The following is a 24,561-nucleotide window of genomic DNA, read 5'->3' as shown; positions in this document are numbered from 1 at the left end:
ATTAACCCAATTACCACCATGCTCAAGATCAATCTCCACACGCTCATAACCAGCCTAACGCATGAGAATAAATGAATCTGCTGGAAAAACCTAGGTAGGTTCGATTTGTGACTGAAATCTCCAGGCTCTCACGGAGTCAGAAATGGGCAACTGCCCCATCTCCCTGTTCTTCTGGGAATCAGACAATCATGTCCATGAACTGACAGTGGAGCCATATATAAGCTCATTAATGGCCATGGCCCAGATACTCACAAATAAATCTTGGGAGAGAGCCGCAAGCTACAGAGATGTCTCCATATCCTAAAGTCACCATCCAGTTAAAAATTTAACTCTAGTTCTATCATCCAATTTAAAATTTTGAAATTCCTGGAGTGGTGACCACGAATGCAGCCATGTGACATCTCATTCTCTAAGCCAATAACATACCAGGAGTAGCATACCACATTTGATGGGGTGCAAAGTACAAGGCAACTGATATAAATCAAATATATATATTAGCACACAAAGCTCAACCTATAAACAATATATAAGTAACCTCTTACCACTGTATCACTGTCACTGTCATCCCATTGCTCATTGATTTGCTCAAGCAGGCACCAGTAACATCTCCATTTTGAGACTTTGTTGTTACTGTTTTTGGCATACCGAATACACCACAGGTAGTTTGCCAAGCTCTGTCATGCGGGCAAGATACTCTTGTTATCTTGCTGGGGTCTCCGAAAGGGGCAGAGAAATCAAACCTGAGTCGGCCTCATGCAAGGCAAACAACCTACCACCAGGCTATTGCTCCAGCCCAGCCACTTATACAAGAGCTTAATGTCTTCAGGGTGAGATCCAACAATCTTCACATACTTTCCTCTAAGGAAACATCTTGGATAACTTTTAGCAGATTATTCACAGCAAACAATATGAAATAAGTTATCTGCCTTTGGGGCAGACTTGGGTAGCAGTGGCAAAATTTGAAATAATGGCAGCAGGGAAGGTGTAATGGTGGTGGAATTGGTATTGGAACATTGAATGAAATAAATTATTGTGAACAACTCTATAAAAATAAATTTTTTTAAAAAGTTAGAAGTAAAAAAATAAAGAAAACTGGTTTCTAAGAAGGAAGTCTAGAGGGAATTTAATTCTTAAAAGTGGCATGAAAATGTCAGTGGAGGTACATAAAACACTAGTGTACATCAGAAAATAAAATTCAAATAACTAGGATAACTACTAATTTAATTGTCCATAAAAAAAGGTTGAATGATTTTATCACTATGTCATTGTCATCCCGTTGCTTATACATTTGCTCAAATGGGCACCAGTAACGTCTCCATTGTGAGACTTGCTGTTACTGTTTTTGGCATATCAAATAAGCCATGGGTAGCTTGCCAAGCTCTGCCATGTGGGCGGGATACTCTTGGTAGCTTGCCAGGCTCTCTGAGAGGGGCAGAGGAATCAAACCCGGATCAGCCACGTGCAAAGCAAATGCCCTACCCGCTGTGCTATCACTCTAGCCCAAATGATATTAGAGGAGGAAAAATTTAGAATTTTCAAGATAAAACAGAGTATCCAAAACTATACTGAAAAGAATAACTTCTTTTAATTTCAAGAAGTAATCGATTATCGATTATCAATTATAAAACTTGCTTATATAAGCTACAAAAATCACGATAATAGGAAATTGGAGCAGGAATTAATGCATACAAAGCCTTTTGAAGACTGATGTACTTAAAAATTTTCATATTTCTAGCGCATATAAATCTGGCTATATAAATACAAGACCAAACTAGTTAAAAGGACTAATTTGGAACCTATTACTTTGACTCAGACACCACAGAATAGAAACATGTGTTAGATATATTCCCGCTAAATGGAAACCTGAAAAGTAGACCTCATGCTAAGTGTAGACAAGTGATACCTTTCTTTAATTGAATTATTTTCATAATGTTCTCAAAAATCATATTATACCAGTGCTTATAAATTTTCATTTAATGAAATTGAACAATAAAAATATATAAGGTAAAAAAAAAGTCTTGGTTTATACCTCACAAAATTTTACGATGAATCACGCACATCTAGAACTGTCATCAAAAACTTACCAGTAAGAATGCCAATCCAATTAGAAAATGAAACGGACCAGAAAGAGACACTTCACCAAAGAAGATATACAATGGCAAGCAAGTAATTGAAAAGTTGTTCAACATTATAAGCCAGTAAAGAAATACATTTTAAAGTTATGATGAAATACTGCACAAACCTATTTAAATGGCTAAGATAAAAAGCATTGATAGTAACAAATTCTAAAAATGATATGAAGAAAGTGATTTTTCTCATAAATTCATGATAGGAATGTAAAGAAGTGAAGTCACACTAGAAAATTTTCTGACAAATTTTTATGGCCCCAGTAATTGCACTCTTGTATAGGCAGATAGATACAGAGATCAATATAAATGTAGATTACATAGATATATATCCCCAATCTAAAAACAAAATTTTCTTCAAGGAGCAAAGACATAATATCTATGGTGTATCTATGCAATTCAATATAAAAGGAAGAAATTTTTTGATACTGTCAAATTATTATACAAAGCTCAAGGGCATTTTATGAATAAAGTAAAAAAAAATTAAGATGGCCATTTACTTTATAATTCAAATTATACAACAACTGAATTAGCAATTATAGCAGTGCATAGAAAACTTGTTGGGAAAGGTTAAAGTTGGGGATAGAGTGTGATTTTTAAGAAGTAAATGAGGGGGTTTCTTTTTAAGTAATGAATTTTTCTGTACTATATTATGTCAATTACATTGGTTACTCCAATTTACACTGTGATACAATTTTATAGAACCACAAATATATTTACAAATATGCATGTAGAAACACGAAATCCAATTAGGATCTGTGATTAGGTTATTAATACCATGTCAACATTAATTCCGTAGTTTTGATAATATACAGTGATCAGGTATTACAATAATTGAGGGAATCTGAATGAGAAGTATAAGGACATGGTACCATGAATTAAGTTAATTCAAATTTATAAGGAATTTTAGGTAATTGAGATCATTTAAGTTTATGTGGGCAAAATAGTACAGATAGACTAAAATTACTGCAGGAATAACTTTAGGCGAATATCTCCAACAGTTTCCTTGTAGAATTGAGTCAAGAACTCAGGCTCTATTTTCTCTAGGAATGATCATGAGTCTATATATCTATTCAGATTGACTGAAGATGCATCAGTTCTGTAAGAAAACTGTAGCTAAAATACAACTATAATACTGTCTTTCCATTTTTAAAGGGTAATTATAAAAGAAACAGGAAGCTGGGGTTATTTGAACACTAATTGCCATCAGTCCTCTTTCTATATATGCAGTTTTGGGTAGTTCCCCTCACACAGACCTAGGTCTTGACAATTCGACTTCCTTCAGGACAATGGAATAATAGTAAACAGAGGATTAAACAATTACTTGTTCATTGGGGATTTCTCTTTCTTGCTGCTAAATTTGGAAATGTTCAGTCAGTTTACTGAGGATGACTGAAGGCAGAGTAAACAGCCCCATCTATTCATCTTGTTTCTCTTAAGTATCAGCTTATATAGGAAAGTCTGTCTTAAACTACCTAGCTTCAGGCAAGAAAATCCATAACAAAATTGTCCAGGCAATACCTAGAGAAAGGGGGGGGGGGATACACATAAGTCACTGATGGGTTTGGAAGTGGAATATTGAAAATTTCATTTCTAGTTGATTGCATTTGCTGTGCTTAAAATAAGAACAAGATAACTAGCTCGGAGAAATAGGGAGCAGCAAAGATTTTAGTGATTTCAAGACAGAGAAGAAAGGCACAAAATAATTCATTTCTAATGATAGAAAGTTAATTAGAAGAAGATAAGTAGCAGAGTTGAGGGGCTGGAGCTATAGTACAACGTGTAGGGCGTTTGCCTTGCACGAGACCCACCCGGGTTTAATCCCCGGCACATCCCATATGGTCCCCTGAGCACTGCCAGAGTTAATTCCTGAGTGCAGAGCCAGAAGTAACCCTTGAGCATCGCCAGGTATAATCCAAAAAATCAAAAAACAAACAAAAGTAGCAGGATTAAGCGTTTACATTATAAATATAAGGTGAGACCAATCAACATTGTATTTTAGCTGATCTCTTTTTAAAGTTACTGCCACTGTTGTCCTGTTGTTCATCTATTTGCTCAAGAGGGCACCAGTAATGTCTCCTTTGTGAGACTTATTGTTACTGTTTTTGGTATATCAAATACGTCACAGGTAGCTTTCCAGGCTCTGCCTTGTGGGCAGGATACTCTTGGTATCCTGAGAGGGCCAGAGGAATCAAATCCGGGTCAGCTGCCTGCAAGGCAAACACTCTACCTGCTGTGCTATTGCTCCAGTCCCAGCAAGATTAGAATGCAAGAAAATTTGGTTTAGATAAATTTGGGAATTTGACAGACAAGAGATATAGGCAAAGGGAGGACCAAGAAAAACCGAAACTGTGTGGGAAGTACTATCAATATGAAAAAAGACTGGGATCCACTCTTAGAAAAGGGTATGAATAGGAAAGTTACTATCAAGCACAAAAAAAGTAGGAGAGACAATGAATTACCAATAACATTTAAATCAAAGAATTTCTGGAGTCATCAATATTAGGATATTAAAGTAGAGAGAGGAAGAGAAAGTTGTGCTCCCAGAGCAGACAGTCTAAACAAGCTTTGCAAGCAGTTGGAAATAATGGGATGAAGAAACTCGGAGGCCCGTTTAATAGGATATGTAACTCGTGATGGAAACTAAACTGAGCCATGCCTGTTACCTTCCCAGTATGTTTCAAGATCTGTTGGTGGTTCTGGGGATACGTTAGTGAACAAACTTCCAGGTCCTGTAGTAAGTAGAATTTGTGTCAGTTATTTCCCAAATTAAAATTGTAGTATTTTATATGTATGAATTAATAAATTAACTAATAGATATGTACAGAATATAAAATAAATCTTACCCAGGCACCCCAAAGATTGAGTGCATGCTATCCACCATGACTTGCAAGTTTTTAAAGAAGGATTAAGGGGAGAGAGTTATAGGTTCCATTAGAAAAGAGAATTGATCTTGTCAAGAGGTAGTTGGTATAAGGAAGAAAATATAAAAATTCATTGAAGATATTGAGGATAAGGAAACTTTGCTGATATGAGTATCTATTAGAAAGGATGCCAGAGGTGAATAAATGAGCAACTCTTATAGAGGGCTATAACTGATATCTATAATATAGTGTGTAGGATGACATTACTTTGCCCTTTCCCTCCTTGCCACAAGTAGCTTGTCCCGGTTTTACCCAGAGCTTAGGCTTACCCCAGTCTCACCCATCAAGGTATTCCCGAATCTCTCCCATCCCTTTGTTTAGCTATAATCACTTCTCCATGTTCTCTTCTCTTTCCCAAAACAGTTAATCCTCGGCTTTCCCTTAATCTGACTGCTAATTTGCAAGGTCAGAACTTCCTAGGATACTGAATTTATATTATATAAGTTAATATTGCCTTTCTCCTCTTCTTGTGCCTTTTGAATAATTTACTTTAAAGCTATGTCTGTTTTGTATAGACACAAGAAGACAATATTATGTTTTTATAACTTGGGAATTAATTGGCCTCGAATATTATTCCCTCCCGGGCCTCTGCTTTCTCCACTTAAGCCTCAGTTGCCCTCAGTTCCTAGCACCCCAAAGTAGGGTCCCCGACGTGGGACGGGAAGGATCCAGGGCAAGCGGTGAGTTATGTGCTACCCTGGCATTGAGATGGGCCTGGCCAAAGTGCCTAATTCTTAACTATAAGTTAAGAGCTTGATCATAGACAAATGCTGTCATGATCCAATAGTAATTATGAGACTGGGACCCTGCCAGGGATAGGAAAGACTGATCTGGCCTGAGCACTGTAGTCTGAGATTGAGATGGCCCCAGGAGAGCAATTCTATAAGCTTTAATGCATCTCTTATTGTGTCCATACAAAATAATTAATATTATGAATTCTTATATGTTTGCTGGCTGAGGAGAAGAGAAACACATTCATGGGACTCCGCCCTTGGGTGGATCCTCCTGCTGAAAGAGAATTAAGTCCTAGGAGAAGCATCCCCTAAGGGAAAGGAACCTTACCCTATTGCTGGGGACCACACCTATGTGTATGCCCCAACCCCCTGATGCTGTGGAGATTTAACTAGGCGGTAAGAGTGGGTTGGGGGGCCAGATCCATGGGGGCGAGATCCAGGAGAGCGGGAGAGAAGCGGAGGGAGAGAATGAAATAAACGGATCGAGCAACCAGTTTGGCCTTCTTCCTTCTTCCTTCCGTCGCCTGCCCTCGACTGACAGCACACACAGCGGTTCTGGGGCACCGGACGCGGGCGGTGAGACAGAGCCGCCTAGAGAGCCCTCGAGTGCACACGCCCCTCTGCGTTCTTTAGTTTTTTACAATAGTGCTAACATTATTGTGGTGATTTAAATAAATATGGCTTTTTAATCTGATAAAATTAATTCTCATGGATTCTTAATTGAGAGTAAACAATCAGTTCCAATTTGGGAACTGGATTTTTAAGTAGATAGGTAGAAGTTTATAAATATAACATAGATGATAAGAACCATTATAATTCATATAATGGAGAACAAATTTACCTCTACCTGCATCACAGAAAGCCTGTGTTCTAAGACATAACAGCCGGCCTCAAAATTAATAGAAATTGAGAGGTGACAGCCTACGAATATGCTTAATATATACACATTTAGTAATTAATATTATTTATAATGTTTTTACAATTCATAGTTATTATTAAGTATGTAGGCAGTGCATTGGGTGTAGACATAATTTATCCTTAGTTTTTAGATGTGATTGTTCATATACAAAAACTAGTAACAATAAATTTGTTCTGGAGATGCTGCAATAGTATTTCCAGAAAAGTGCACTCAATTTGTCACATGACAATAATAGAAAATGGATAATTATATATGTTTCAAGTCTTAAAGATTGTTTGCATCAAATGTTTTTATAGATTTGTCAAAAATTGATAAAAGTTATCAAAAATATGATAAAAATAATCAAGAAAAAAAAGCAAATTCACACTTTCTGAATAGTTACAGCAGTAATGTAAATATACTATCATCTTATATTTCTTGGTTAAAACATTGTCTTTGTGAAAGGCATACTTCGGTAACAAGCATGGATTTCCAATAGCACCTTTAATTCTATTTTGAAAAAAAATAGACAAGTATTCAGATATAAATACATAAAAATAACTACAATGAAACCATTCTAACTTGTCAAGATAAAATTTTAAATGTCTGCATTACATAGCATAAGGAATAAGAATTTTTGTACCATTTGAATGCCCATATATGCAAGAAATTGCATCATTTACAAATGCATCCATCATATGAGATTGAGGGAAAAAAAATTCTTATTTGCTTATTCAGACGACCTTAATGTGTTTCTCATATATATTTGGTCCTCATCCAAACTTCTGACTCACAGCTTCCAAGTCTTGGAATTTAAGTGTTTTGAGTGATAGAGGTGTTTTGTTATGCAAATGAGGTGACCTTTAAAAGTACCTAACATGGGGCAGTTTGCCAGGAGAGTCAACCAAAGTGATTAAAGGGTTGGAACTTCCAGTTTTACCCTTAGGCCTCTCAAGATGAGAGAGATACTGAAACTGAATATGAATCCCCGAGGACCAAAGACTTAGTAAGTCATGCCTAAGTAATAAAGGCTGCAGGAGAACCTAAAAGGGGAAAAGGAAGAGAGTACCCAGACTGATCATGGAGATCAGCAAGCCCAAGCCCGGAGAGGGTATGGAAACTCCGTGCCCTTTTTTTTTTTCAGCCCTTGCCTCAAGCATTACTTCCAAGTGCCTGTACCTGAACACTGTTCTTTGAACTAAACTTATGATCTAGCAAGTAAGTGGGTTTCCTGAGTCTTCTGAGTCTTTCTAGCCTGTGAATCAAACCTGATGGGCGCTGTGGGGACCTCTGATTTATAGCCAGGCCTGAAGTATAGGTACGAGCCTGAACTGGCAAAGGATCTTGGATGATGAGTCAGAGGCCTGAAAACCTATGAAATGCAATGTTATTCCTAGGGAGATAGTTTAAGAATTTTTTTTTTTTTTTTTTTTTTTTTTTGCTTTTTGGGTCACACCTAGCAATGCACAGGGGTCATTCCTGGCTCTGCACTCAGGAATTACCCTTGGCGGTGCTCAGGGGACCATATGGGATGCTGGGAATCGAACACGGGTTGGCCACGTGCAAGGCAAATGCCCTACCCGCTGTGCTATCACTCCAGCCCCAGTTTAAGAATTCTTAACATCATGCTAGTGTCTAAGAATTGCTTGTCAGTGTAGGAAATTCTGCACTTATACTCATATCGTAAGTTGGTCTCAGATATATCTTACAACTCAGAGGTTAAATTTTAAACATAAACAACATAAATAGAGCAAGGGTACACAAGCCATCTTAGAGTTATGACACCACCTTTTGAATTGTTTCTTCTGAATGCTCATATTCTAAAATGCATCATTTTCTTACTCAAAAGTAAATAAATAAATAAAACAAAACAACTCATATAGTAAGTACTAATCCAAATTCCAAGGTGAAAACAAAGATGCAAATGAACCATCACAATAAAACATTCACTAATCATAGGAAAACTGCATAAGACTCTCTGAATTAAGTGGTTCAAACGTAATAGGTACTTACGGGTACCAATAATACCCAAATGTTTGTGAAGACAATTCATCATTAGAAACATGAGACGATTCAGTGCCATTTTTGGTGATGCTACTGTTACTTGTTGCAGCAGGCACATCTGATTGAACAGAAAGACTAGGATCCGCCAGGGAATGCTTGAGGGTCCAGCAAGACCACTCTAAATACTGCAAAGGAGAAGACATACAGTTTTTGGATGAAACCCACAGACCTGTACATATCAGACTTGTATCACTTTGAGCCACAGGCCATGCTATTTTTAATGTTCATCTCATTGGTGGATTATTGTTCCTAATGTTCTAGTTGCTTAAAGCACCAGATAACTAAGATATACTCACAATGTTTCAGAAAGCTGGTAACGGCTACCGGAATATATTTTTCACAATGTAATCTATATCCAAGGCCAACACTTTATTTAATTTAGTGTCATATATCCCAGGGGTATGGCTAGCTTATATAATCAGAAATTAGAGCATAAAATAATAAAAGCAACTAATTTGAAGTAGGAAAACCTGTTTCCATAATATTGTGGTCTAAGCTAGAGTATAATTCATGAATTTATTTGCCAAAGCAAAAGACATACATTTTCTGGAAGGTAAAGTACTAACAGAGTACTTCGTGCAAGGCCTGGTCTTGGCTTCTTGCAAGAACTAGTCTCTGTTGTGAGGGGAAGAAAGGGCAGATCATTGGATAATTAATCCATGTGCCTTAACTGGGTAATTTTCTATACAGCATGTACATTTAACAAGGTTTCATAGGATACATGTTGAAATTTGTACAAATTCTCCTCAGAAAGTATAAAGCAACATTATTTAACGTTTATATGGAAATTTTATTCCCTAATGTTTTATTTAAGATAAAAGATCTACTTTTATCGTATGAATATAAAGAATTTCCAAGCTAAAAATAGTTTCATATAAGAAATATTTAAAATACTTTCACATAAGAAAGTATTTTAAATCCACTTAAATGTTTATTACTTGCTATTTTTATAAGCAACCCCTTTAATTCTTATATTGATTTGATGCACTTGAACATTTAATTCATCTCTTTAATGAGTGAGTGAAATTTTAGAGTTTTATTTACATGAGAACCAATTCTGTATTTCCAAAACATTGTTTCAGTGGCATAACAATATTTAATTTCTGATGTTTGGAATAAATGTTTTCAAAAAAAGGTTGAATTTGGAAGTCATAATGTACAATGTTACAAAATAATGCTCACATCTAGTCTATTTCTGTGGACACTGACAACTAGAAATTTCATGATAGCTTATTAATTATGCTCACCTTAAGGGAATGGTAGTGTCCAGATTCATCATGAGCTCTGACCAGAATCATTCTGTTAAAGTGCAAAAAATATCATATAGCTCCTCTACACTAAATTCGCTATTAGTTTTTTATGAAACCAATGGTTTTGGCTGCATTGTACAGGTCACCAAAATATCAATGTTATAGTGATAATTTCTCTGACCATTCTCTTCAAACTGTAATATTTTCCAATCTCTTTTTCTAATATATTTATTTTTATTTACAAAATATATAGGTCATTAATAGTTTACATAATTATTTTCAATTGTAATTATCTTATGCTTCCCAGTGGAATGTCATCACCGTGAGAAAATAGCTTTATTCTGCTCAGACATAGAGCTCTATGCTTAGAATAATATGCATAACAGACTAATTGCTCAATGCATATTTGTTGGCTCTATAATGGAAAGTTTAAAAATTGCCAGGTCAACCATATGAAAAGCATTATCTATATTCCATCAGCTTGACATCAATCAGCAGCACTGATTCTCATCAGTAAATAATGCCTACCCTACTATGAACTTAAGATTGTTAGGCTGTTTTTATTGCTTAAATGAAATCATTATTATTGAAATAGATTTACACTAATGGGACAATAGTATATTATAGTTGCATGCTTTCCTATAATTTACATCACTTTAACAGGAATTAGCTTCCATGAGAATCAAAGAATTGACGTAGCTAATGTTACTAGCAAGTAAGGTTTTCTACACTCCCTATAGTACTATCACAGACATTAAGAATAGAAAGTAAGAAGGGACAAGGGGAAAAGCTATAGGGAGTTGAATACATCTATTATCAATTTAGAATTTCTATTAAAATTCTATTTAAAGAACTTTGAGAACCCTCGGGACTTATCTTAATTGCTTTATTAATAAGTCACAAGTGATAGCTTGTCACTTGAAAATCATAGTTCAGGGTCTCTATATTAGATAGGGAAAGCAAATGTGCTGTAGCAAACAGACCAGAAATATAAAATCTTAAATAAAATAGAAGTCAATTTCCTTGTTGCTAAAATGTCCAGTGAACATTGCAGTTTAACTTAAGTCAGAGACTTTGGAGATAACTACTTCCAACATACTGACAAGCTCTGTCCTTTTCAATATTTGACTCTGGGACTAGAGTGATAGCACAGCGGGTAGGGCGTTTGCCTTGCACGAGGCTGACCTAGGTTCAATTCCTCCACTTCTCTCGGAGAGCCCGGCAAGATACCAAGAGTATCCCACCCTGCATGGGAGAGCCTGGCAAGCTTCCCATGGCATATTCGATATGCCAAAAATAGTAACAAGTCTCACAATGAAGACGGTACTGGTGCCCACTCGAGCAAATTAATGAACAATGGGATGACAGTGCTACAGTGCTACAGGATAACTCCAGTTATTGCCATTGATAATCCATCTCAAGACAATTGGGAAGCAACAGAATTGGCACACATGATTTTAACCAATAGAATGACTCTTGAAATATCATGCAAATAGGCAAAAAGGCACCTAGCTCACACGGTGCCTCTGCCATGGTTTAACCTTCTGCCCACCAATATTTATTTTTAATTGATCACCCCTTTTCCTACATCCTAACAAGGACAGCAGAGTTTTAGTGATTCATTGCTAATATTTCACAATCTATGGTCTCCCGTTACTTATAATGTATCACTGTGCTAGACTTCTCTCATATTTAAAGAAACAACCTAATAAGAGGTGGATTTCTGCCCTCTCTTCTACCACATATACACAGTTATTACATGCAGAATATAAATTGATGACACAAAGAGAATATAGCTGCAAAACTGAGAAAGTATAAGAATATTAAATTAAATAAATGAGAAAAATGTGTAACTGTCTCAGTGATGCTAGAATTCTGGGCAGGCATCATAAGGAACTTTGTCATCGTACTTTGGAAAGTTTGTTGATTGATAACGGAAGAATTTTGATGAATTTGCTTCTTGTCAATTAAATGCAGCAGTAATCACAAAGTACTTCTCTCAAACCTGCTTTAATTTTTTACAGGAGACCCAAAACAATACTTAAGATTTAAGAGCAGCACTTTTATCCCATATGGTTTCACTCCTTAAAATTGTTGAAGTTTACTAAGCTCTACTGTTTCCTTACAAAGTTGGTATGAATTACTCAAGTTTTGTCTTTGTTGTATCTTATTAAAATCAACGGAGAGGTGATGTACTTAATACTAGTAAAACTTTAGTTGTTTTTAGGACCTTCCCCTCAAGCTAGACAGGCATATGTTTGCTTTCCCAATCAAAGCTAACACTGTGGTATACTGGATCACCTAAATACTCAACTCCCTGGGAAGAACAGTAAGTCAAGCAGAGAACCCTATCTGATATTTTTTTGCTTCAAAACTGCAGCTTTTAGAATAAAGTTCTATCTTAATTCAAATATTTCGAAGCATATATCTAAAAATAAAGGGAGACATTGATTATCAAGAATTGAAACAAAAATTTTCACTTTGTACAAACGGTCTTCCAGAAAACCACAGAACTACAAGCTATACATAGAAACCATGTAGAGAGTACATGGTTACCAGTCTAAGAGTATCTCCGATATTATGCAGAAACTTATTAGCTCTTTGTAGATATGCCTCTTGATCTGGAGCTTTTTCATTAATGATGATTTCCAATCATACAAACTTCTAGAGAGGCCATAACTGTATGGTGTTAGCAGGTATTGAAGAGTTGGGGAAATGACATTATCTAAGGATGAATGCAAGGAAAGCAGCTGGAAAAGAAGACTATATATTTCTTCTTTTCTGGTGAGCAGTAGCATATAGCAGTATACTTTTTATGTTACTAAAAACTAGGTAGCATGAGTGTAAGACAATATGACAGAAAACCACAGCTTCTACCAACATTCTAACAAGATATTCTCTCTTCCCTTAAGTCACTGAGCTAGTTCTAAAAACCTATGACATTTTAAAGCAAGACACAAGTTTAAGACAAAATATTCGTTTATGAATACTTGCAAATTAACACTCAGTGCTTTGATTATGATTCTGAAGGATGCACTAAAAGCCATTAAAAACTTTCAATTTCTTGGGGCTGGATCAATCGCACAACAGGTAGGATGTTTGCCTTGCTTGCACGTGGCTGACCCAGGTTTTATTTCTAGCACCACCAGGAGTAATTCCTGATTGCAGAGCCAGGAGTAACCCTGTGCATTGCCGGGTGTGACCCAAAAAACAAAAAAGAAAGAAAAAACTTTCAATTTCTACCTTATATGTTAGTATTTGTCAATTTACTTGACTTCATAATTAATATAGTGTTTTTACTTTCATGATGAAGGTGAGATTTTTACATTGATGGAAAATTTGCCATTTAGGATATTTTGTCAACTCTAAAAAATAATTTTGATCTGTTATATCAATATCTATTGGTCATATGGAATATGGTATTTGGATATCAATTTCATAAATAAAGTTATTAAGCCAAAGTGTTTAAAATCATTTTTGTTGTTGTTACAGTTTTGTTTAAATACTGAATAAGATACTTGAGGATATTTTTAAAAAATACATTATTTGAGAAGGCTTAGGGTCATATACAGTGGTGTTCAGGGCTTACTCCTGGCTTTGATCTCAGGGATGACTCCTTGTGGGGCTTGGGGGACCATATGTCATGCTGAGGGACTAAACTTGGGTTATCTAAAAGTGCCTTATGTCTGTACCATTTCCCAGCATTGAGAACATGTTTGAAGTTGCACTGAATCCTTCCTTTCAAATATTATCTAAAACAAAATTAATAAACATTAAAATTATATATTAATGTTAAAATTCAATATACATAAAACAAACCATAGAGTGCTGAAAGTTAATAACACCTTATTATATACATAAATATTTACTATTAGGTCACATCATAGATTAAGAGTTATCAGTATATCAATAAATAAGAGATTAAGTAGTAAGAGGTGAAGAACATTTTCATGGCATAGATATGGTAATTGTTTCAAGGGTTTATACTTATTGCCAAACACATGCTTATATTAATTGAATATGGAAATCTTTTCATATGTGAATCATGCCTCAATAAAGTAAGTTTGTGTCTAATAACTTTATAATAAATATTTGAAATCTCATCACAGAATATGGAACATGAATAAGTTATAAATGTCATGTGATCAATTCTTCCAGGCAACCAAGCTTGTATCTCTTCCGGAAACCAAACTTGTATCCATTTGAGAGTTACAACACATCTTAAAATGTCACTATTGGACACACAAAAGAATCTCTGAACCAAGCAGCTCTCTGCAGACATGCCTCCGGACTTTGCAATGGGTCCATTTCACAGGGCTACTCCAGACAGGAGCAGGTACTGTGCCTCTGGCTGCCCCTAGGAATCCCAGCGGCCGCCATCTTCCAGAACCCAATGAGAAGCCCAGGTATGCAGGGAGCAGTAATGGCAGATGCCAAGCCTCACGGGATGGAGGATGGGCTGGCCCTTCTCATCCTCCTGCCCTGATGGGACCCTGAAATGACACCCACAAACTGCCTCCAGCTACTATTTAAGCTCCTTAAAGACCGTGATCTAGAGACACACAAAAGAATCTTGGAACCAAGCAGCTCGCTGCAGAGATCTCTCCAGACCCTAATTATCTACAATTTTCGAATTCCAGGAGCAACATCTTATGTTATTCATAACAAGCGATACAAAATAAATTATCCAGCATTGTCTTTTCGGCAGGTTTGAGTGGTGGCAGAAAAATTCCAAATAATAATAGTGAGACCAGTGTCAAAATAGTGAATGTAAAGAAAGTTAGAGAGAAATCACTGTGGAAATTGTCTGCTACCCAGGCAGAAGCAGCATTGGGATGGGGACAGATACTGAAGATTTTGGTGGTGAAAAAAATGTGCACTGGTGAAGGGATGGGTGTTTGATCATTGTATGACTAAAACTCAAACATGAAAGCTTTGTAACTGTATCTCACAGTGATCCAGTTTAAAAAAAAAAGTCACTATTGTCATTACTTTAGACATAAATTTGTCAAAAATATATTCAGAGCCATCTTTTCTCTTAGAGAGTCTGTCAAATTTTATTTTGCTGTATCTTTATAACTCTGGTGGATTATGTTGTTTACCTGTTAAAGCCTTGATACTGCCAAGATCCAGCCAGGAGACATAATTTGCAACTAAAGTTTTTTCAACAGTTACTGATCTTCTATACATTACAGCAATTCCACTTCCTGGCATCTACCCAACCAGTCAAACCCCTACACAAAAAAAGACATTTGCATTCCAATGTTTACTACAGTACTCTTCACAATAAAATAACCAAAATATAGAAACAACCCAAGTGTCCAAGAACAGATGACTGAATAAAGAGACTATGATAAATGTATACACCGAACACTTTGTGACTATAAGCACTGTAGCACTGTTATCCTGGTTGTTCATCAATTTGCTCAAGCAGGCACCAGTAACATCTCCATTGTGAGACTTCTTGTTACTGTTTTTGGCATATTGAATACATCGCAGGTAGCTTGCCAGGCTCTGCTGTGTGGGTGAGATACTCTTGGTAGCTTGCAGGGCTCTTTGAGAGGGACGGAGGAATAGAACCTAGGTCGGCCGCGTGCAAGGCAAATGCCCTACCTGCTGTGCTATCAATCCAGCGAGGATAATAATCTTGTAGTATAAGAAAAGACAAAAATCATTAACTTTGATGCTATGTGTCTGGGTTTGGAGAATACCATGCTGATTGAAGTCATAAGAAGAGAGAGAGGTACAGAAGATCACTCTCATGTGCATAACTGGCATATTAATAAATATAGTAAGGAAGTAATAAATGGCTAGAAGCAACAGAAGCTGATCACTGGTTTATCGAACTGTTTGCCTTGGAATGGGGAGCAGGAGGGGGAGGGATGATGCTCTGGTGAAGGGTGTGGTGTTGCAACATTGTATGCTAAAACCCTATCATTGACAGACTGAAAATCACAGGGTCTACTATGATTTTTTTCTTTAAGACTGGTTTAAAGTACACTACACCACTTTTAAAGGATAAAATAGAACATTAACTAACACATGAAGGATAAAAAAAGAACACTACGACAAACTACTACCACCCATAGGACTGAGCGAACAGAGGAAACAGAATGAAATTGAAACCAGGAAAATTGAAAAAAAAAAAAAAAAAAAAAAAGAGGAGCCAGGGAACAGAAATTCAGTCCTCTAAGAAGAAGCGCTTGTCTGTTACAGTTAGTGTGGCATGGCTCAGAATTGGGGCCATGCAGAGCTGGGAACACACATCTCTGGGAAACGCGCGTCTGTTTGCTGGGGTTGCCTCTCTTTGATGACAGCATGACACAGCTGTTTCTGCTAGAGTAATTGATAGCTGGACTCAGCAGCTGGGAGCTGGAGTGGCTGTTGATGAGGTGAACTGTTGACACAAATGTACGCGGGAAGTCCAAGGCCAACGGAGGCTCATAGCATGAGATAGAATTAAGTAAGCCTCATCTTCCTTCCCTCAGCAGACTCGCTGAGTCCCAAAAGCACCTCCTACAGCTAATGGCTAAAAGAGCCAGGTGACAAAGCAAAATATTTATTTTTTGTAGAGTCCCAGTTTCAACAGAGCCAAAATAGAGTAGGATTGGGCAACTGCTATGCAAATATCTGGCAGGTAGCCAGAAATTATCACCTTATTGGGGGCACAGAATAGCCCCCAGAAAACCTGTTTACTTATCCTTTCTTTTAAATATATTACCATGACTTGAGGAAGGAAAATCAATGGAGAATGCAACGGAGAATCAGAACTCTTTTAAATAAAAACGTGTTTCACTCTACTAGAACAAAGTAAATTATCCATGAAACATGTGATCTCAAAGCAGTGGTGTTCAACTTAAAGGTGAGTTCATCTTTCTCTTCCAAAATAGATTACAGTGGCTCAATGACAGTTTTTTTATGTAAATTTTTAAGATGTATAGCACTTATATTTTCAGTCTTGGCATTATTTCAGTAATTAAAGTTATTAGAAGTCTGGCTAGTGATTTATTATCCCTGAGCTGAAGTAATCAGGATATTTGATAGCAACTAAACTTACCACTATATAAGCTATTTGTATATCAATTAGGATAATGATCTAAAATGTATAGTAAGGAATTCTGATACTGTAAGATATGCATATGCCTTAAAAGTTAAGATCAAAATAAGAAAGTATTAAATCATAAATTATATAGGATTTTTCTTAGAATAAATTTACTTAAATAAATTTAATTCATTTTAACAATTTGTGAATTACCACAAAATATACAACTTGGGAAAATATATCACAATTATGCTTAAGTATACTTTAATTTTCATGCCTAATAAATTATCAGTTCATTAATACAGAGAGATAATTATCCTCTAGAAGGTAAACCAAAATCATGACTCTTTTTAATAAATATTTGTTTCACACTGCTAACACAGAAAACTAACAGCTAAATAATTCGAATCTTATTATGCAAACATTTTGAAATGGACTTATACCAACAAGGATTAATGGAATTATAAATGCATTTAGCCTATATTGTTTAAGTAGCAGTCTGTCATTCTACCAACTGATTTTTTTAAATATTTCCAAATGGTTTGTATTTATAGTAAAAACATTATTCACATGCATTTGCTAATGTAGAGGCCTAATAATATTTCAAGTATTTCTTACCTGTTCACATCCCAGATTTTACTAGTGGCATCTAGTGAGGAAGAAGCCACAAGATCCCCCCAGGTATTCCACGAGCAGGACCATACTGCATGGCTGTGTCCTTCAAGAGTCAAGATGCAATCACCCTTCGATAATTCCCATAATTTAACTGTAGTGTCACCACTTGAAGTAGCCAGCTTGTTTCCACTATTTAAAAAAAATAATTAAAAAATCGATTGTTAAAGAAGAAATCTATAATTACTTTTTTTCTTCCCCTTAATTTGCTTATAACATTTAGATCCTAGGTTTATGATGCTCCAATTATAAATATTTATTCACTATGTTTACAATGTTGTTATAAAGTTCCTGGGAATCAACTTTTAAAAGGTGGAAGAATTTTACACAGGACAGTATAAATCATGGTTAAGAGAAACAAAAGAAAACACAAGAAATAGACTGAAACACATATCCTGTCATGGATTGAAAGGATGGACATGGTTTTAATGATCGATCTACACAAAGAATTGTGCAGACTCATTGCAATGCCTATAAAAATTTCCATGGACTTCCTGAGCAACACTAGGTATAGTCCCCAATTTGCCTCCTCCTCAAAAAAAAAAAAAATTCACATGGAATGAATTCTAATAAAATTTATATGGGACAATGAAACTCTCAAACAACAAAAATAATTTTGGGAAAAAAGAAAGATGAGATGTTTTCTCTCTCCATTTTAAATTAGAATATAAGGTATGATGAGATACTAGAATAATGAGAAACATTAAAGCAATGAATAGAATTGAGAGCCCAGAGATAAACCCCTCAGATACAGGGACAGGCTCCTCTTTCACAAAGGAGCAAGGTACATAAACTGGAGCAAGGCAATTTATGTAGTAAATGGTTTTAGGGGAACTGGCTATCTACATACAGAATTATTCATTTGAATCTCTGTCTCACACCATACACAAAAGTTAATTCAAAGTGACTACAAAAGACTCCAATATTGGAGCCATATCCATAAAATTCATCAAAGGAAACCGACAGAATTCTCCATGATATTGTCTCCAGAAGCAACTTCAGTGACTTGAGAACATTGACAAATGAAACAGAAAATGGACTACATCAAAATCAGAAGCTCCTGCACTGTTAAATAAAGGATGACTAGAATAAGCAGTTATCTGTAGCACTGTCATCCCATTGCTCATCAATTTGCTAGAGCGGGTACCAGTAACATCTCCATTGTGAGACTTGTTGTTATTGTTTTTAGCATACTGAATATGCCATGGGTAGCATGCCAGGCTCTGCCGTGCAGGCAGGATACTCTGGGTAGCTTGCCAGGCTCTCCGAGAGAGACAGAGGAATTGAACCTAGGTCAGCCACGTGCAAGGCAAACGCCCTACCACCTGTGCTATCCTACTGTCAGGGAATTGAAGAAAGAGGAATCCTCATCCAAAATTGGATGTTGGAAGAGCTGTCCTATATTTCAACCTCTAGGAAACAGTATGAGAACTGGTAGCAATTAGTGAATTAATTAATTAAATTGAGCCTCTGTTTGATCTAATTAATTTCTGTAAATGGCTTTATTATGTAAGCAATCTGTGTGGGTCTGAATTATTTCAGTGTCATGAATGCAGTCTTCTGTTTGCATCTACACAAGTAATCTCTTATTTATATCATTCAGTAATCCAAGTCCATGAAACTATGATGGTGCAATTTCTTGGGGAATTCATGAAACCTTTTTCTTTTTTTTCTGCTTGTTTTATCTTTAGCATATGATAGTTTGGGGATAATTCTTTCATATATACAGATCATGGAGCCCCAAATTTCTGCACATTCAGAAAGGGAATTTCAAAATATAATACAAAGGCATATATCATCACTGTTTATGTTTGTAGTGGTTAAATGTTCCAGGAGTGTAGTGGGGATGAAGAAAGGAGAAAGAGAAATTATGAATGAGGGGATGTAAACCAGGTGTAAAGAGTTGAAACCATTTGAATTGCTGACTGATTAAAGATGTGTCATTGGCTATTCTGTTTAGGTTACAAGTAGATATTTTAAAAATCATGTACTTTAAAATGCTAGATGAAAAGGTAGTTATAAAAATATTTAGTGGCCTATCAGTTACTTTATACAAAAATAACAAGGTTTTGTTTGATTTTGGTTTTGTCAAAACATCAGCTGAAAGAATATTTTACTTCCTTCATCTTCTCCACATCATGACTCACTGCGTATTGCATTTTGTGTTCTAGAAAAGTTTCTGCCATTAATTATGATAATTACATATAAACTGCTAAGTTTATATGTCGTCCTCCTCTCTTGCCAGACTATTTTATAGCAACTGCATGTTTTTTGTTTCAAAGCCATGTGAGTGTTGATGAATCAATAGATTTATGCTATAAATTCAGAAGAAATAATAGTACCCAATATTTCTAAGGGAAAAAAAGAGCCAGATAGAAATCAGACTTCTGCTTGTTGGCTTCTTTTTATTCTATGAGAGCATGTGCTTTCTATTTCAAGAAGATAAATAACCATTAGAAACTGTAAGCTTAAATGTATTGCAGAAAATATAGGTAAAAATGTGAAGAAGTTCTTATTAAGGTTATTATAGGAATACTTATTTTTCAAATTAGTAGAACTGAAAAACATCCTCATAACATACAGCTTTTCATCAATAGATATTAAAATCTATCTCTCATTTTTCGGTGGTTATTATTTGTACATGTTTGCAATTCAAAAGTTTACTTTTTATTATTAAAGACCAAATAATACATTTGTCTAGTAATATGCAAGAAAACATAAAAATCAAAAATAATTTAACAATGCCTCTTTGAAACATTTATGCTCCTCATGGACCAGCAAGCTATTATCGTCTCACTCAGAGATAAGAATCTCCGTAATATACTCGTAATATAATATAGTTTTGCCTGCTGTTTAAAACACCTTAAACACATTTTTCTAAGCTTCTTTCTTGCTTTAATATATTTTTCTTAGAAAAAATTTTCAACTAAGATAAAAATATTTATTTATAAATGTTATAAATTTATATTTAATATTAATATAAACAAATCTATTTAAAATAATTCATACAAAATAGCAAATAACATGAACTAAAATTCAAATATAATAATTAAATTATCAAGTTACAGAACAAATAGTAGGAAAAACTAAAAAATCATAAAGAGGATGTGAAACTAGGTTGCTAGCATGCAGGATAAGTAATTTCACTTTAAACCCTCAAAATTTTAGACTAGGGGCTGGAGCAATAGCATAGCCGGTAGGGTATTTGCATTGCACATGGCCAACCCAGGTTTGATTCCCAGCATCCCTTATTGTCCCCTGAGCGCTGCCAGGGGTAATTCGTGAGTGCAGATCCATGAGTAACACCTGTGCATCACCGGGTGTGACCCAAAAAGCAAAAAAACAGAAAAAAATTTAGACTAAAGTCAACAAGTATGAGTTCACAAACATATTACTAACACATAATATAAAATAGAAAGTTATGACTTAGAGATACACAGTAGAATAAAGGAATGTGTCCAATACAACTTAAGGTCTTTTAATTATAATATATATAATCATTAATTAAACAAATTACAAATAAAATTATAGAGAACAAAAAATTTTAAAAGAAAATAATTACTGAAATTAAGGTATCAGAGTTAGTTGAACAGCAGATTATTCAAAATGAAGTGAAGTAGAAGAAAAAACTAAATTTAGAAATCACTCAATTAGAATATAATAGAACATGAAAACAGTATATGTCTTTTTCTGCTTTTACGCAAATATCACATATGCACCTTGTATGACAAAGTTTATTTGTCACAGTTCTGGATAATGAAAAGTCCAAGATGAAGATATTAACCAATTTAATTTACAGAAACAGGTCTCTTTGTCTGATCACTGTATCACTCTATCGCTGTCATCCCGTTGTTCATAGATTTACTTCGACGGGTGCCAATAATATCTTCATTCGTCCCAGCCCTGAGATTTTAGCAGCCTCTCCTTACACGTTTTTCCCAACGACTGGAGGCTCTTTTCAGGGTCAGGGGAATGAGACCTGTTATTGTTACTGTATTTGGCATATTGGATACACCATGGGGAGCTTTCCAGGCTCTTCTGTGCCAGTGGGATACTCTCGGTAGCTTGCCAGGCTCTCCAAGAGGTATACACATATTCCATTTATTTAGCAGCCGTGAAGTCCAGGAATATGTTCACTCATGCGTGAGGGTTGGCCCAAGCATGCGGAAAGCGGCCTGGAGCTTGGCGGCAGTTGGGTAGTGGAGGGTGGCTGCCAGGCCTGGGTCCCTTGGGGTGGGGAAGATGACTGATAGACAGCTCAATTTTTTTTTTTAAAGTATAAATAAATTTTATTTGAAAATACATTGATTTGGCAAGCAACAAATAATTGCCTTCCATGTCTGAGACCTTGGGATCAATTCACTGCACCACAAAAAATTTTGTTTCAGTCACTTTTGATCTTTTTAAAATATTCTTCATCTCAACAAATAAAAGAAAATAACTAGTGGTTATCTCTGATGAAATGAGAAAACTTTTAAAGATTTTATCCTTTTAATTTTGAAATCTGTATTTCCAAATCCTATAGTTCAAATGATAACAATATTTAAAGACCAGATAATTTGAAGTTATTTTTAAACTGACAACTCATTTTAGTTGATATTCTTTTTTTTTTTTTTTGGCCACAAAATTTTTTTTTTATTTTTAATTAGAGAATCACCGTGAGGGTACAGTTACAGATTTATACACTTTTGTGCTTATACTTCCCTCATACAAAGTTCGGGGACCCATCCCTTCACCAGTGCCCATTCTCCACCACCCGTAAACCCAGTGTCCCTCCCACCCTCCCCAATCCCATCTCCCCCCCACCCCACCCTGCCACTGTGGCAAGGCATTCCCTTCTGTTTTCTCTCTCTAATTAGCTGTTGTGGTTTGCAATAAAGGTGTTGAGTGGCCGCTGTGCTCAGTCTCTAGCCCTCATTCAGCCCGCAACTCCCTTCCCCCACATGGCCTTCGACTACAATGTAGTTGGTGATCGCTTCTCTGAGTTGACCTTTCCCCGGAACATGAGGCCAGCCTCGAAGCCATGGAGTCAACCTCCTGGTACTTATTTCTACAGTTCTTGGGTGTTAGTCTCCCACTCTGTTATTCTATATACCATAGATGAGTGCAATCTTTCTATGTCTGTCTCTCTCTTTCTGACTCATTTCACTCAGCATGAAACTTTTCATGCCCATCCACTTGACTACAAAATTCTTGACCTCCTTTTTTCTAACAGCTGCATAGTATTCCATTGTATAGATGTACCAAAGTTTCCTCAACCAGTCATCCGTTCTGGGGCATTCGGGTTTTTTCCAGATTCTGGCTATTGTAAACAGTGCTGCGATGAACATACATGTGCAGATGTTGTTTCGATTGTACTTTTTTGCCTCTCTGGGATATATTCCCAGCAGTGGTATTGCTGGGTCAAATGGGAATTCAATATCTAATTTTTTGAGAGTCGTCCAAATTGTTTTCCAGAAGGGCTGAACCAGTCGGCATTCCCACCAGCAGTGAAGAAGGGTCCCTTTCTCCCCACATCCTCTCCAACAGCGGTTGCTTTTGTTCTTTTGGATGTGTGCTAGTCTCTGTGGTGTGAGGTGGTATCTCATGGTTGTTTTGATCTGCGTCTCTCTGATGATTAGTGATGTAGAGCACTTTTTCATGTGCCTTTTGGCCATTCGTATTTCTTCCTTGGTAAAGTTTCTGTTCATTTCTTTGCCCCATTTTTTGATGGGGTTGGATGTTTTCTTCTTGTAGAGCTCAACCAGTGCTTTATATACCATTGATATCAACCCCTTATCTGATGGGTATTGTGTAAATATCCTTTCCCATTCTGTGGATAGTCTTTGTATTCTGGTCACTGTATCTCTTGCGGTGCAGAAGCTTTTTAGTTTAATGTAGTCCCATTTGTTGATCTCTGTTTTTACTAGATTGCTTAGTTCCGTGTCACCTTTGAAGATACCTTTATCTTCAATATCGTGGAGGGTTTCGCCGACCTTGTCTTCAATGTACCTTATGGTTTGTGGTCTAATGTTGAGGTCTTTAATCCATTTTGATCTGACTTTTGTGCATGGTGTCAGGTCAAGGTCTAAACCCATTTTTTTGCATGTGGTTGTCCAGTTGTGCCAGCACCATTTGTTAAAGAGGCTTTCCTTGCTCCACTTCACATCTCTTGCTCCCTTATCAAAGATTAGATGGTCATACATTTGGGGTTGTGTGTAGGGATATTCCACCCTGTTCCATTGGTCTACGGCTCTGCCTTTGTTCCAGTACCATGCTGTTTTAATTGTTACTGCTTTGTAGTAAAGTTTGAGGTTGGGGATGGTGATGCCTCCCATCATCTTTTTCCCAAGAATTGTTTTAGCTATCCTTGGACGTTTGTTATTCCATATGAATTTTAGGATTGCTTGATCCATTTCTTTGAAGAATGTCATGGGTATACTTATAGGGATCGCATTGAATCTGTATAATGCTTTAGGGAGTATTGCCATTTTGACAACATTGATTCTCCCTATCCACGAGCAGGGTATATGTTTCCATTTCCTCATGTCCTCTTTGAGTTCATGGAGTAGCGTTATGTAGTTTTCTTTGTAAAGGTCTTTTACTTCCTTGGTTAAGCTGATTCCGAGGTACCTGATTTTCTGGGGCACGATTGTGAATGGGATTGCTTTTTTCATGTCCCTTTCCTCTGCCTCATTGTTTGCATATATGAAGGCCATGGATTTTTGGGTATTGATTTTGTAGCCTGCAACTTTACTGTATAAGTCTATTGTTTCTAAGAGTTTCTTAGTAGAGGTTTTAGGCTTCTCTAGATATAGTATCATGTCGTCTGCAAATAGTGAGAGTTTGATTTCTTCCCTTCCTATCTGGAT

The 24,561-nt window shown here is 36.2% G+C and overlaps 1 protein-coding gene across 1 annotated transcript in view; it reads right to left on the bottom strand.

Annotated features, from left to right (window-relative positions):
- The window catches only part of SPAG16 (sperm associated antigen 16), a 984,605-nt gene that overhangs the window by 454,114 nt on the left and 505,930 nt on the right, over positions 1 to 24,561 (bottom strand). The window contains 1 exon segment of the mRNA XM_055121268.1: positions 17,657 to 17,842. Within this exon segment, the coding sequence (XP_054977243.1) occupies positions 17,657 to 17,842 (186 nt within the window).

Source organism: Sorex araneus, chromosome X (genome assembly GCF_027595985.1).
Source record: "Sorex araneus isolate mSorAra2 chromosome X, mSorAra2.pri, whole genome shotgun sequence".
Classification (NCBI taxonomy): Eukaryota; Metazoa; Chordata; class Mammalia; order Eulipotyphla; family Soricidae; genus Sorex; species Sorex araneus.
This window is presented reverse-complemented; position numbering and strand designations above follow the sequence as displayed.